The sequence below is a fragment of the Bombus pyrosoma genome, linkage group LG5 (genome assembly GCF_014825855.1).
Source record: "Bombus pyrosoma isolate SC7728 linkage group LG5, ASM1482585v1, whole genome shotgun sequence".
Taxonomy (NCBI): domain Eukaryota; kingdom Metazoa; phylum Arthropoda; class Insecta; order Hymenoptera; family Apidae; genus Bombus; species Bombus pyrosoma.
In genome coordinates, this window is record NC_057774.1 from 505,501 (window position 1) to 520,986 (window position 15,486).

General features: G+C 29.4%; 5 protein-coding genes across 9 annotated transcripts; 3 read left to right on the forward strand and 2 right to left on the reverse strand.

The window, feature by feature from the left end:
• Positions 1-131: 131 nt before the first annotated feature.
• On the reverse strand, positions 132-1,620 carry LOC122567448 (60S ribosomal protein L10). 2 transcript variants are annotated; one of them, XM_043725963.1, is made up of 4 exons: positions 1,490-1,620; positions 1,311-1,338; positions 756-1,061; positions 132-596 (listed from the first exon to the last, which is right to left on the reverse strand). In XM_043725963.1, the coding sequence occupies exons 2-4, from the start codon at positions 1,331-1,333 to the stop codon at positions 266-268; spliced, it is 660 nt and encodes a 219-aa protein (XP_043581898.1). In that variant the 5' UTR covers positions 1,334-1,338; positions 1,490-1,620; the 3' UTR covers positions 132-265. The 2 variants fall into 2 exon arrangements, with proteins under 2 accessions (XP_043581898.1, XP_043581899.1); XM_043725964.1 differs by having other exon boundaries at positions 1,311-1,334; positions 1,490-1,612.
• A 68-nt stretch (positions 1,621-1,688) lies between these two features.
• Positions 1,689-2,858, forward strand: LOC122567451 (mediator of RNA polymerase II transcription subunit 9). Its single transcript, XM_043725969.1, has 3 exons — positions 1,689-1,848; positions 2,316-2,421; positions 2,533-2,858. Exons 1-3 carry the CDS (start codon positions 1,748-1,750, stop codon positions 2,671-2,673), a joined length of 348 nt encoding a protein of 115 aa, XP_043581904.1. The 5' UTR covers positions 1,689-1,747; the 3' UTR covers positions 2,674-2,858.
• On the forward strand, positions 2,713-3,137 carry LOC122567453 (protein NCBP2AS2 homolog). The gene has a single exon (XM_043725972.1). It carries the CDS (start codon positions 2,713-2,715, stop codon positions 2,962-2,964), a length of 252 nt encoding a protein of 83 aa, XP_043581907.1. The 3' UTR covers positions 2,965-3,137.
• Positions 3,133-8,220, reverse strand: LOC122567434 (GTP-binding protein 1). 2 transcript variants are annotated; one of them, XM_043725932.1, is made up of 11 exons: positions 7,991-8,220; positions 7,072-7,459; positions 6,890-7,001; positions 6,623-6,803; positions 6,361-6,539; positions 6,111-6,263; positions 5,786-6,035; positions 5,561-5,705; positions 5,162-5,480; positions 4,800-5,077; positions 3,133-4,724 (listed from the first exon to the last, which is right to left on the reverse strand). In XM_043725932.1, exons 2-11 carry the CDS (start codon positions 7,171-7,173, stop codon positions 4,539-4,541), a joined length of 1,905 nt encoding a protein of 634 aa, XP_043581867.1. In that variant the 5' UTR covers positions 7,174-7,459; positions 7,991-8,220; the 3' UTR covers positions 3,133-4,538. The 2 variants fall into 2 exon arrangements, with proteins under 2 accessions (XP_043581867.1, XP_043581866.1); XM_043725931.1 differs by having other exon boundaries at positions 7,904-8,220.
• A 206-nt stretch (positions 8,221-8,426) lies between these two features.
• Positions 8,427-15,455, forward strand: LOC122567431 (trafficking protein particle complex subunit 8). 3 transcript variants are annotated; one of them, XM_043725921.1, is made up of 11 exons: positions 8,427-9,208; positions 9,301-9,474; positions 9,908-10,349; positions 10,430-10,675; positions 10,741-11,238; positions 11,354-11,873; positions 11,997-12,182; positions 12,338-13,066; positions 13,154-13,316; positions 13,408-14,482; positions 14,553-15,455. In XM_043725921.1, the coding sequence occupies exons 1-11, from the start codon at positions 9,175-9,177 to the stop codon at positions 14,818-14,820; spliced, it is 4,335 nt and encodes a 1,444-aa protein (XP_043581856.1). In that variant the 5' UTR covers positions 8,427-9,174; the 3' UTR covers positions 14,821-15,455. The 3 variants fall into 3 exon arrangements, with proteins under 3 accessions (XP_043581856.1, XP_043581855.1, XP_043581857.1); XM_043725920.1 differs by having other exon boundaries at positions 8,614-9,208; positions 12,326-13,066; XM_043725922.1 differs by having other exon boundaries at positions 8,615-9,474; positions 12,326-13,066.
• The last annotated feature ends 31 nt before the right edge of the window (positions 15,456-15,486 follow it).

Here is a 15,486-nt window from a genome sequence, read left to right on the forward strand (position 1 = left end):
GAAACCCCGCGAGCACCGCCGCTGTCGCCGCCGATATGGTGCGAAAACCCCTCACTACCTTGATGGCCATCGTCCTATGCAACCTCCTGATCACCCGGAGATTGCGACTGCTAGCCATATCGAGCAGTATCTACGCGTATAGCAAGTTCTCTTTATTGTACCTATCAATCCTCTACAAATACAATATAAAAATTATGAGATTAATAACACATGTACTTTTTTTCAATCTGTTTAATGAAATCAAAACTTCAAAAAATTGTTTCACTTAAGCAGCAGCAAGAACTTTTCTAAATTTTTTCCATTCTTCAAGAGGGCCATGTTCTGGCAAATATTTCACATTGCATCCATCTGGAGCTAATCGGCCGGCTGCTTTCAGTTCTTCATATTCAGCGCGGTCATATTTCGTAAAGCCCCATTTCTTTGAAACATAAATTTTTTGTCGACCCGGGAATTTGAATTTGGCACGTCGCAATGCCTCAACTACAGCAGCCTTGTGACGATCAGATGAACGTACACTCATAATGGGCTGCCCAATGTGTACTCTGGCTACAGTACCTTGTGGTTTACCAAAGGCACCTCGCATTCCTGTTTGGAGCCTTGAAAAGTATAAAACAGAATATTTATTCAAACATACTATATTATTAATACAATATACTAACAAACAATGTATAAAAAATTTAAGTTGTAACTTGCTAAGCATAAATCTAAATTATAATATTAGTTATTTAATAAAATACAACGGATTGCTTATATACCTATCAGCTCCAGCACATGATAACATTTTATTAATCCGGATAACATGGAATGGGTGGAGTCTCATACGGATATGAAATTGATCTTTTCCAGCGTTTTTCACCATGTATTTATTTGCACAAATACGTCCAGCTTCAAGGGCCTCGGAACTAAGCTGTTCATATTCATCTGATACCAAGTGCACACATAATGGAAAATCTTCCACAGAGGCTTTCTTTTTTCCAAGATCAAAGATACGAATCTTTGGATCAGGCACACCTCTACAGAATCTTGATTTGGGATATGGTTTGTTTTTGCAATATCGATAACTATAAAGAAAAACATAGGTATAATTCGTATAAAAAGTGTTTACAAGCATTAACATTATAAATATAACATAGAATTTACTAATAGTAATGCAAGAAGAACACACATAACCTCCTGCTATACCATTACAAGAGATTATTATAAACTTCATAACTTACAACTTTATACAATATATATAAGTATAAGAGGCGATAATATTTGTATATTTAACTTAAGCATTAATAAAGGAAATAAATACATATAATACGTACCATCTGGCTGGTCGGCGTCCCATACTGGCTATCAATAATAAACAAAAATATTTGTTAAATACAAAAATAATAGTTGTATAAGCTTGTTTAATAATTTTAAACGATACAAAATGAGAGAATAAAGGATATATGTTTGGATACTTCAAGATTAAGATAGATTAGTATCAAATATATATTACCTTGCAGGCCTTGTAGATGTTGAACAAGGAAGAAGTGAACAAGAAGAACAGGAAGAACTAAACTGAACTTGGTTTCAAGTGAACCTCGTGAAATTTGGTTACAACTTAAAAGTTACTATTTAAGGCCGACTTTTATTCAACGATAGGGTTTTTGCAACAGATTGTGATCGAAGCCATATGAACGCGGCTGTGTTGTCATAGAAGTATACAAAATGTTATAATTATAATGCATTACTTATACTTGATCAAAATGTTATAATGGAATCAGAATTATCGGAGGAAGGTGCTTTACGCTCACAATTTACGGTGGATGATTTGGATATTGAAATATTGCCACTTATATATGAAATAATTCGGAGGTTCGTATATTTTAATAACCTGATAGTTAAGATAATGATACTCATCAATTGACTTTCCTTCAAAATAAAAGTTTTAACCTTCATCGTTTTGTTACTCAATGTTGTTCTTCTTTCTTTTTAGACACACTGTATACATTTTTAATTCTGAGATTATTTTTTGAGACAATACTTTATTTATATTTATAAATAATATAAAAATTATACATTTACAAAAATATTTTTTAATCTGTTGTGGTGTGAATGATAACAAAAAAATAGAGAGGTTATTTCATCAGTATATTAAAATATTAATGTGCTACCAAGTTTATGTGTTGTAGTTATATAGAAATTATATACAATATGTATATGTATTAAAATCCTTTTAAAATAAGCGTATTTCAAAATAAAATCTGTTAACATAGATATAGAGTATAAAAATTTTATTTCACAATGTTTATGTTACGTGTGTATACTTAATTTATTTTTAGTGTTGAAAAAGATCCACATGACACTACACAAAAAGCTAAAGAGTCACAAGATACAAGTCATAAAATATTAGAGCTTCAAAAGAAATTAGATTCTGCAAGGGCACAGGTAAAATACTATGGAAATTTTTTTTACTTTAAGGATAAGAATAATTTTTTTTTTATATAAATACTTAGACCGTATACTGTATTTACAATACATAGTTTTCATGTTTTATAGATTAGAAGATTGCCAGGAATAGAATACAGTAAAGAAGAACAGTTGCAAAAACTTGAAACTCTACGTAAACAACTTAGGCTTAAAAGAGAGCTTTTATTGAAATATCGTAACATGTGTACATTTGAAGTCCCGAAAGTATAAATAATTTTGTTTGTTTAAGAAAAAGCAATTTATATCAGCATGGGTTTTTTGCGCATGTTATTTACATATTTGATGCATAATGAAAAATTAATCGAGAAATTAGCAAATACAAAGCCAATTAGGCAGTCTGCACGATTTGTAGCATATTTAATACTTCAGAGTAAAACACATGGTATTCATTTATCTTTTGATCGTGAAAAATTTGTTAGGCAATTAAGGCTGTTTACAAATACATTTAAACAAAAATTGCAAGAAGCTAAAGATGAAATGAAGAAGAATCCACCAAAGTAGTCCTTGTATATATTTAAGGTATAGTGACAAAAATCAGAAGACGAAGGAAGTTTCATTAGACTTTGTAAAAATGATATAGCTATAGTTTATTATTCTAGACTTGATTTAGTTACAAAAAATTACATTTGTAACAATTGCCTTATAAAAAGGTAATAAAAAATATGAACATTTAATTTTTGAAATTTATTATTCCATTTAGTATAAAAACAAATTCGAATCTTCTATATTTCTGTTATTTTTTTTCATAGTACAATAAACGAAAATGAAAATAATATGTACATATATCATGTTTCATGAGAATTTTTACTTGTGCATCTACAATATGATTTGTATTAGTTAATAATAACTAATTAATAATTTAGTAATTATACGTCTTATATTTTTCTTGTTTCCTTCCTATCCATTTTGTTATTATTAAATGTGATATTGTTAATATTTCTTTTATCATCTTAAACTCCCTTTTATATTACTAATTCATAAGTATTTATATATTCTCATTCAATATTTTTATTTTTTAACCAACACTTGTTCTATCATTAGCTTACATTTTCTTTCTGTTAAAAAGATCTTTCTTGGATGTGCTACAGTGTATTTAATATAAAAATTTTATACAATTTCATATGCTGCATATCTAATATTATTTTATATTTTTTCTGTAAGAATCCTGTTCTTCTCACATGCATAAAAATGAATTTTATATTACAACTACAGCAAATATATTACAATAGATAAATATTTCTAATACATCATTTATAAGAGTACAATGCTATATTCGAAAAATTAATAATTTTTTCGAAATTTTATCTTAATAAGCACAAATATTATCATACGAGGAAAGAACATCTGAATATACTTTTGATAAAATTTCAAAAAGGCATTAACAATTACGACATAGGTGCTCGATAGTAGTAAAAGAAACAAATATATATATATATATCTTTTATATATAGATTATATGTACTTAATACTATTTTAAGATATACTTGTGTTTATAAAAATAAAACACTTTATGAATAACAACGTATATTTTGTCATTTTATCGTTATAAAAACGACATTTCTATATTTTTGATAATTTAGTCAAAATGTGAAAGACGATTTGTACTCTAATAGGGTTGAGAGCACGATGTGCGTTATATGAAACAGTTCAGGGGTTACTTTTATACTTCAAGGTGAAAAATCACGATCCTTAAGAATACAAGTAACCTCAAACCAAATAGAAGTTGTCACTATTATACGTTATAATTTTATATATGTTTTAATATAAATAACTACTAAAATAATATATGTTTATATATAAAATAATGTTTTATATATAAACAGTATACTCTCTTTACAGTTCTCGAAAATTAACTAAAAAATATCTGTAAATTTCGTTTGAATTTACATTATTAAAAAAACAACGATCTCTTATGAATAAAAAGATGTTTGTTATTAATTTTCGAAACTTGCAAAATAAGCTCTCTCTCTCTATATATATATATATATATATATAGTGTGTGTGTGTGTGTGTGTGTGCACGCGCGTGCGCGTGTGTGTATATACATGTTTAAGTGCTTTGTACATAAACACAGTTCACAGTTTTGTAGGAGGATTTTGTTCTGACAGTGGTTGAATGATACTATTTACAGTATTATGAGATCGTCCTCCTTTTCGTCCTCTACCTTTTTTATTTTGTCGTTTATTAGATTTTTGAAGAAAATTTTCTTGCTTTGATGTCTGTCCTTCTAATGAAGAATTTGTTTCGGTTGTATCTAATGACTAATGGAAAAATAATAATTTAACATTACCCAAAATTCTCATATTTCTGCATGAGAAAAATATCTTATTACGTACTTGCATCGTAGATGATGAGCTCTGTCGATTTTGAGATGTTTTATTTGGTTTATTGGCTCTACATGTTTGTATGACTGTGGTACTAGAATATGGAATAAGTTTCACTACATTGCCCACTGCTTTAGTACGCCCTTCTCTAAATACTATTCTTTGTCCTGGTTTTATATATTCAGGATGCTTTATAAATCTAAAACGTACTAAAGCTTTGTCTCCTGTTCTTAAACAATCTTGCGACATAGAAATTATGGATGCTGTTTGCCTTATGCTTCCACAATGTACTGAAAATGATTTTAAATAATTTTAAGCATAAAAATATAATAAATTTGAATAATTAAAAGAGTCAGATAAAAAAAGAGAATTACCCATTGCTTGGTAACAAGAACTTATTGTTGTAGGATGATGTAATACAAGAATTTCCCCCTCAAATTCCCAAGAAGCCTGAGGATTTAATGCTTGTGCAACCATTACCATACCTTTTCTAATTTGTGATCTTTTAATTTTTTTCAATGCAAAACTAGCAGTTTGACCACCTCTCACTTCACGAACAGGCATTCTCTTCCTGTGTATACTTTTTACTGCAATTGGAATAAAACGACCTAAAGGATCAGGTCCTAATAATAAAGTGTCGTTTAACTTAATGACACCTCTCAATGTTGTGCCAGAAACTACAGTACCAACTCCCTGGAAGGGTACAGGAATATAAAATGAAGAAAATTTTTCGTTCTACAGCTAAGACATCTAATATGTTATAAAATACTAACTGGTACTGAGTATGTATCATCTATTTGGAATTCTGCTGGTTCATCTTCATGACTAATCATTCTTGCAGTTAATAAATTTAGAAACATCTTAAGAAGATTCAAATTTTCTCCTGTTACGTTCGATACTTGAAAAATAGGACATAATCTGTATAAATATATTAATAAATGAAATATTTGTATATTCATACAAGGGTAATATAATATTGTACAAAAATAAAAGCTGACCGTTCTGATACAAAATTAGTAGCGCTAACGACAACATCATCAGGCGTTTTTACCGTAACGGGTACTTTCCTGCAACCCGGGGACTTTAAGATCCTTATTAACAGCCTTAAATTTTCTTGTAATATATTTGGTGGACACATGTCAATTTTCGTAACTACAACAAATACTGGAACTGATAGAGCTAAAGCTAAACCTAGATGTTCCTTTGTCATTCCAACAATACCAGCATTTGCTCCAACCATTAACATACCTAAATATTAAATGTTTATGCATTAAGATAGATGTACATAGATATTTTTTAAATAACATTATCAAAAGGTTTTACCAAAGTCAGGGGCATGTCCTGTCATTCCAAAAACAGTTGTTTTTAAATATCTTTCATGTCCAGCAAGATCAATGAATGTAATAACTTTAGATGACTTCTCACATATTTTAACCCAATCCAGGGATCCATGCTCTGGTTTATTTACTACATTACCTAGATGCAAAATATGTGTTTATCATACATACATATATTACAATATACATATAAAGATATAACATTTAACATTTGGCACATCAATCTTCTTCCATACCAACACTATCAAATCCAAGAATGTCGTTTCCAACGGAACTAGTACGTCCTGTTTCGGCTTCGTGTTTATGTCGAAATAATTTTTGACGCGCTAAGCCTCGACCATTATCGAGCTCTCCATGTGTCAATACACCCAAAAGTGTTGATTTTCCAGCATCAACATTGCCAACAACAGCCACTCTTTAATTAAAATCTGTTAAACTAAGTTTCTCTAATAGTGTTACATTTATTTTATCATTATGTACATTATTTAAAATAAAAACCTGATTTCTAGGAAATCCTGCCTATCTAACCGTCTCCGCACCAGATATTGACCTATAAGACCTTGATCTACTTTACTTTGACGTAGAAGTACACAGTCTGCTTCTAATGTTGCAGCAAGAGACTGCAAAGTAGCAACAGATGCTTCATATTCATCTTCTTTTAAACCATCTTCTGAACCGTCTAAGATAAGATAAATTATAAATATTTTTAGAAATATAAACTTTTAAAAGTTATAAATATAAACCTCGTAAAAGTTATATACAAACCTTCACCGATACCAATATCAAAAATTGTTTCACTGCCACCATCTTGAACTCTCTCTTTTAAGCGCCTAAGTAACAATTCATACTGATCCTCCGATGGACTAACTAAAACATTCTGAAATCAATTGTAATTCATTATTATCATAAAATTATATGTTATTGAAATAAAGTGTCATGGAACCTACCTTTCCTCTAATGCTAGAGTAATCTACATTTGTAGTAGATACATGATCATTCTCATCTAATTGTTTTATGTTTGGTATTATGATAGACCCATTCCCTGCCATGTTATACTTTTATATCGTATATTTTTATAGCGTGATAAATTGTGTTGATTTATATATAATCATTCAGATAAAAATTTAAATTGTTTACTGACACATTGGTATAATAAACATCTTCCAATATTTAAATCCAAATCTTATTCTATAGATTCTTGGTATTAGTATATGCATACTAACTAATTGTCTCTTTGTCTCTGGGATTTTAATATTGATTTAACATTAATATTAATTAAATAATTAGGTGTGCAAGGTTTGTATAAATATCTTATACATATCATTTGTTCCTCAGCTGTAATATAAAGAACAAGATATTCTTATATTAAACTTTAAATGTGAAATTCGATAAAATATATATGTATATAGTTTTAATTCAGGCATATAAACAGAACTACATATATTAAACACATTAAGATTAATTTATGTTCTTAATAATTAGTACGCATAGGTATATATGTACAGTGTGTATTCATAACAATAAGCTGAACATATACATTGATTGGTGAGATTTAAATAATACTAAAAAATAAGGTCTTGATCATTTCTGTTACAGGAATCTATATTTCAATTTATTACAGACGAATATCTTAATCGACTTTTTATATGAATAAGAATTTGTTTATCTTCGAAGAAATTTACTCCTAACATACTGCTAAGTTATCGTACGTACAATTCGAATGTGAAACAATATAAAAGCTACCAGTCAGTTTACATAAGAGTAATCATATCTTTTTACCTGTTACAATATGTTCATATTATGTATTATTTCTTCGCCTAATCACAAACTAAACGTTAATATGACTTAAAACATCGATGTGCTTACGAAAAAGTTGTCAACGATTGCGCGATCCGATCATTCCGTCCAAGATGATCTAAAATCTAAAGCAATTATTGCGTATGTGTGTGTGCTAGGTAGATTGTAAAACATCGACAATACTTATCGATGGTTAAGGTGATACGATACTCTCGATGCTCCTTTCGTGATCGATTCTGTTATTTATGTGATTTCTAATTCATAATATTCCAATTTTCAAATCGAAACATGTATAAACAATCTAGAACATGTATGTGATAAAATATGATAAATAGAATACAGAATTTTGTGCATTTTTATGTTTTTATGAACATAACTAAAAAGATAGAATCTATAAATAGAAATTTATTTCATCTATATATATATATATATATATACATATACATAAACATATATATATATATGTATACATATGTTTACATATTGTATGCATTTTTGCACCTCTAAATTTCCCATAGATGCATAAAAATTCGCAGTCTAATGATAAAAAATCTTCATTGTTAACCATGCGCATTTAAGTTAACAATAAATACGATGTTACACAAGATTTATGAAATATTATTTATTTTAAGATATGAAAATGTATACGCATGATTCAAGGAAATATGGCTATATATATCCATAAAAAACTGTAACATTCCTACAAAACTCTCGAATTATGTTCGACATATTAATTCCTTCATATGATTGTACTATGTAGATACACATATAAGAATCAATATATGAAGAATTAAGATTTTTATATACAAAAACAACTATCAGTTGATTAATTAAGAGTTGTTAAATTCGCACGCTCGTTAAATTAAGCTTTTCATTCAGCAAATATAAATGATATGATTATTATATAATAAAATAAATCTTATTAAACTAGAAGCAAATTTGTTCGGACATACTACTTGGAAACGGAAAACAGGACATACTATATAATTCAATAGCCTTAAGCATATAATTGTTATATTATCTGCTTCTTATATTTCATGGAATAATCAAACATTCTTCCGCTTTTAGAAGTTTGTTCGAACATGTACCATTTATAGGATTGAATTTGGAAAAAATTATCGATAAAATTTCCGCCTATAAACACTTCCGTCTAATATTATGATATGTATGTCTCATCTCCATATTTTTACCCTTCACGGGTAAATCTTCACAGAACAGCTGTTCATTGAAGATGTTTACTATTACTTTGGGATATGTTGAAAGTTTGGCTTCTGTCAACTTCTAATTGTAAGCCAATAAACGATAGTAACTTAACGCCCAAAATGATTGCAATCGTATAATTCTACATATTAGTAGAACGTAACCTTGATTATCTGTAGATTTTCTAGCAAGTATCATGGCTCAATGTAAGTTAACCCCTCGTGAGTTTATAAGCAATGCCTTTTCACCACAAATCGCTGCGATATGTTCAACTGCAGCTGATGCTGTATGTCAAAAAAACAATTTATCATTCGTTGAACTTCTACAACCGTTTTGTAAGCTAAATACTGAAGGTAGGAAGTTGGTAATTTTTCTCATTCATTACTATACTAGGCACTGTCACATTAATTACATCATTAAAATTACTCATTAGAATAAGTAAATGCTATAACTAGTTGTAATAAAGGCGAAATTTTATATAATGATAAATAAAAAATGTATTATTTTGTTATACTGTATTACTATTGTTTTATTAAATACAAGTTTTTGTTACATACTTCTAATATTTAAACAATTATGACGAATAGTTCATAAAATGTTAAAAAAAAAAAAAAAAATACGGCAAACTGTGTTTCATAACAAAACAATAAGTAAATTATGAAATAATCATAAATGTGCATAAATAAATTTGAATTTTCAATTATCTTTAGATTTATTTCACAAATTGCATATTATATTATGTGTATTACTGTAAAATATCAATAAGTTTATTTTTTATTCTTATAGGTCATTTTAAAGACCCGCAAGGAAATACTATTAGTGTTAGAAATCTTCGTCTTTTTATACAAGATGTTAATGCGCAACCTCCAGAACCAAGTATTGCCAGAAAAATGTTAAATGAAGCAGTTAGTTCAGCCATGTGTGAACATACAACTACTGTTCAAATTGGAACAACAGAGCTTGATATACCAGTATCGGTTCCTTGGTTTGAAGCATGGAGAGAAATGTTTTTAAGTGTTCAATTTCCATCGGATCATGAATTCACAAAACATTTTCTTGCTTGTATGATAATAGTTTCCACAGTAGAGGACAATCCTTTAGAGAAGATACAAAATATGGGTGCCCAATTACATCAAAATATACCTGGAAAATTGCCAAAATGGTTTAATAACAATACACTAAGATATTATATCTTAGTACATGATACTTTACAAGATGACAGGAACAAGTATTTATTTTTTATTTCCTGGCTTCTTTATGTAGAAAATACCAACTATTATTAAAATTAATTATTTGTAATCTTTATAGGGCTGAAAAAGTTTTTACGGATATGAAGAATATTTATGGTGTTAATAATTGTTTTTTATTACAAATGAATTCAAGACCACCAGGTCAAATTGATGATAATACTCATTTACCAGATCCTTGGAGTCAATTTTTAGTAAAACATTCAGAAGTATTAGGAGGTAGTGAACAGAATAGTTCTCCTCGCACACCTGTAGATACTAGTGGTGTTTCTTCTATGCCAAATGAAGTTACAACAGATACTGAAAAGTATGCTTCTACTACATTTCTCAAAAGTTTATGAAATAATTGTGAATGTGTATTTCATATTTTAGAACAAGCCAGGCTGGAACACCAATAGCTCCACAGAATTCTGTATTGGTTTCTCCAGATTTAAATGACACTATTAGTTTCTCTTCTGAAATATCCGAATCAACAAGTACACATTTAGAAGTTGGTCAGGAAGCTGTTTCTGTTACAATTCATCCTTTAAGTCCAACAGCTGACAAGTCAAGAAGTTCTGTGTTGCACGGAAAGGGACAAATAATCACTGATACTCCAATAAATATAAATGTTTGGGCAGATTCTCCTAGTTACGTAGCAACACAACATGGTGCTAGATTATCTACGCAAGATCTTGAAAGAGTACGAGCATTAATAACAGAATTTTGTTTAAAATGTTTGTTACCATATGTAGAAAAACAAATTGGTTTGCTAAATGATGTAATTTCAAATAAAAAGGGAGTCAGTAGATCGCTTTTTAGTGCTACAAGACGATGGTTTGGAACAAATAAACCTGGAATACCGGGACCTACTCCATCAAATGCTGTAATGTATGTTTATTATATATCATCTTGTTAAATAATAGCAAATTACAAGTATTAGATATAATAAAAGTAATACATAGCATATATAAATATATAAAGTTCCAGTTTGTTTGGATTTCAGTTATACAACAGAATCACCAGAATTGCAATTGCGTCGCTTAGGTGACTTATGTTTTATGTTTGGTCACTATTCACTTGCTTACCAAACATATCATAGCGCAAAAAGAGATTTTGCAGCAGATCAAGCTTGGCTCTATTATGCAGGTGCTCTTGAAATGGCTGCTTTAAGTGCATTTATGCAAGGTGAAACTAATAGGAAGACTATCGAATATATGGATGATGCAATATTGACCTATTCGACTAGTTGTAAAATGCCCCAATTTGCAACAAGAGCAACATTGCTCAGTGCAGAATGTTTGAAAGGTAAAAGCTTATACGGAGAGGCTGCTAAACAATTGATTCGCATGACCAGTGAAGATTCGGATTTACGTTCTGCACTCTTGTTGGAACAAGCTGCTTATTGTTTTATTGGGCCAAAGATGATGCGCAAGTACGCATTCCATGCTGTTCTTGCTGGTCATCGTTTTTCAAAAGCAGGTCAACGAAAACATTCATTGCGATGTTATCAACAAGCTTACCAGGTATTCTTTAATTAACTCTTATATAACTAAGTTATATAACTAAATTATATATATAATATATACAATATAATATAATATATTATATATATATTAAATCTTTATATTAAATTATTATATTCTTAGGTATATAGTGGAAGAGGTTGGTCATTGGCAGAAGATCACATACATTTTACAATTGGTAGACAAGCAGCATCATTAAAACAAGTTAGTGAAGCAGTTAAAGCATTTGAGAAATTACTAAATGTTTCCAGTAAACAACCAGCTTCACAACAAGCTGCATTTTTACGTGAATTTTTACATATCCACAATGTACGTATAAGTATAGTTATAAGATATAATCCATAATGTATATATATATATATATAGATAAATAGATGGATAGATCGATCGATCGATAGATAGATATATAGATATATATATATGCTGACTAGCACATTAATTATCTATTATAGTTATTGTTACAGGAAGGTTTATCGAATTCTCAAGAGCTTCCTATCTTGCCTTTACCATTAATAGATAGTAATGACATTAAAGTATTTTATGGTCCCATAGCTAAATCACATGAAAATAATATTCCTGCGAGTCATGTTTCATTTGATACTGAAGAATGTGATGATGTAAGATGGGCAAGAATGGAAGAAATGTTAATTACAGAAGCTCAGGGATCTCCTCCTATGATATTCAAACCTACAGTTGCGCTATATTCTAAGACAAGTAATAACAGTGTAAAACCAAATGCAGTTTTGAACGAACCAGTGCATTTTTTCATTGAATTATGTAATCCATTACATATACCGCTGCCATTGTCTAATGTGACTTTATTATGGTCATTTACTTCGGCCAATGGACAAGTTACAAATGAAACGAGATCACCAGAGAATTTAACGCTAGTGGAAGCACAAGTGATCGAAAAAATTGTTTTACAACCAACATCTAAACAAAATGTTACACTGTGTCTTATACCAAAAGAAGTAGGAGAATTAAAAACATTAGGTTTGAGTTATGATTTATCTAATCCGACTCATGTAGTAGATCCACCAGTTGTTAATCCGACAATAGCTATTACTGGGAAAAGATTGTTTGAAATTAGGGGACCTAGATTAAAAAATATTAAAGAGAAACCTGGTACAAATATGTATGGTGTAGATTATAGATTAGAAATGAATATTATCGAAAAAGCTCCATTTATGCAGGTATTTAATATTTCGATGCAGTTATATGTTAAGTATTCAATATCGTACAATATCTGTACAATATGGTTAATAAAAATTTATTTTTAGATTTTCTTTAGCAAACTCTCTGCAGAAATGCTATGTGGTGAAATTCAAAAAATAGATATAACATTGAAAAATGTGGGTAATTCGCCTTTGTCAAACATTTACTTGGCATCTACAGATGCAAAACTTTTCTCGTTAGGAGATGAATACGTAGATATACAAGAAAGTAAATAAAACTTCCGTATTGATTTCATTCAATGACTGAAATCGATTGAGTTGAAAGTAATATTATACTAGTATTTTATTTATGATTTCAGAACATATGACAAAGAGAAACAATAGGCTCATATTAAAGATTCCATTATCTTCCACTAACGATATATTGAATGTTGGAGAAACGCATATAATACCATTTTGGATTCGAGCACCACATGAAAAAGGAATTCATTGTTTAGATTTACTTTTTTATTACGAAAATACTGATTTAAGAAGCGTGATAAAACACCGACTTTGTAGACACACCTGGCATTTTACAGTTTTAGATTCCATACAAATTAGCGCGATTGCTTCGAGAAGTGTATTATTTAAGGATGTTTCACCTACATTAAACTTAATAATTTGCATTAAAAATGCAAATCAAATTCATGACTTAATCACAAGTGAAATTTTGTTGTCCAAAGTATTGTTCGAAAGTGATACATGGTCTATATTTAGTTCATCGGTTTTGTCAACAAATGTTAAGATACAGTTTCAAGAAATGTTCCATTTAATGTTAAAGCTAAGAAAAAAGGACAAAAATGAGTCGAAGTTTTCTGATGTATCTTTAACTCAAGAAAACGAACGTATTGATTCAGATGCAAATTATCCGTACATCAATTTCATACAAAGAAAGGATATTCCATCATTAGACATCAATGAAAACATAGCTGAAGTACAGCAATCTCAACGATTACCACAAAGTGATGAACAGAAGTCCTTATCTGCTACTATGGCACTAAATTCTACTTTAATTCTCAAATGGCGAGCGAGAATTGTTGAAAATGGAATTATTACGAGGCAAGCAATTGGTCAACATCATCTCGATATACAATATTTAAGTAAAACGTATAAACACCCCAAAGAAGTTCAAGTTGAATCAAACGAATATGCTGGACGTTTGAAGATCTTTGGTCCAGATAGAAACGTACTTGATTCTTTGGCTGTGACTAATAAGGAACAAGCATCGGAAACAGAATTTTTGAAAAATATGATTTCATTTTCTTTGAGTCATGATAGAGAGATCACACATAATTTTAATGAAAATCGACTGTGTTTTATTCCGGTAATAATGTATATACAAAATCATTTAGAATCACAGATTGATATTAAAATCAATACAATAGGTACTAGCAGGTAAATACTACTAAAAGTAATTTTAAAACATTTTATAGGTCGTATCATAATTTACCCTATATGTTTTTAGTGAAAGTCATTTGCCAAATATAAAGTCACAGTTGTATTCTCCGCAAGCTTCTGCGTACTACAGATATGCTTGTCATTCAGCAATTTGTTCTCACGTAGAGCCATTGACCAGCAGTACCGTAAACTTACAGGCTGTACTTCCAGCTCCTGGAACGTATGATCTAGCAGCGCGTGTAGAAGTTTCTGCAAGGGTTGTAAATACTAGAGAATTCATCTTGCAGAAGTGGAAAATGGAAAGCATATGTATTATTAACGGTGATAGTAAATAATTTAAAAATATAGAAATATTATTATTAATACAATCAATACTACTATTACTGTTATTAAATTTAGTGTAATAAATTTTGTTTATCTAATTTAAAATCCGTACTATGTAAATATATAGTAAACATTTAATTGTCGTTGTGACATTTTTGTGAAGCTGAGACATGTATTATTTTAAATGTATCTCATTGTTTAAAGTGTAGAACTATAAATCTTGTTAAGTATACAAATTGCTTATTACAGAATACACACTAATTGCTGAATCCTGATGAAATAATAATCTGTGAAAAGAATTTTGTAAATTACATTCTTATAAATTAATACATTGAACACATTAAATATAAAAATATACTCAGTTGTAATTTTTCGCGTAAATGTTGAAACTGTAACAGGAATATTGTAACATATTTTTTGCACCAGCATTTCATATTTTTTAAATCAAAATAAAGAGAAAACTGTATAGACTTGTAGCCGCGGAATCCTGTAACAGATAAATGATTATATTATAAATAAACGATACCTTTCTTACAATAAAAGTTAAATCGTCCTTGTACGAGAACATATAATAACATGTCTTAATAAGTCTATAAAATAATACTGTAATTAAACCACTGAAATAAATGTTTAAACAATAATCATATTACATGACTTATTACATTATAAAATTGAAT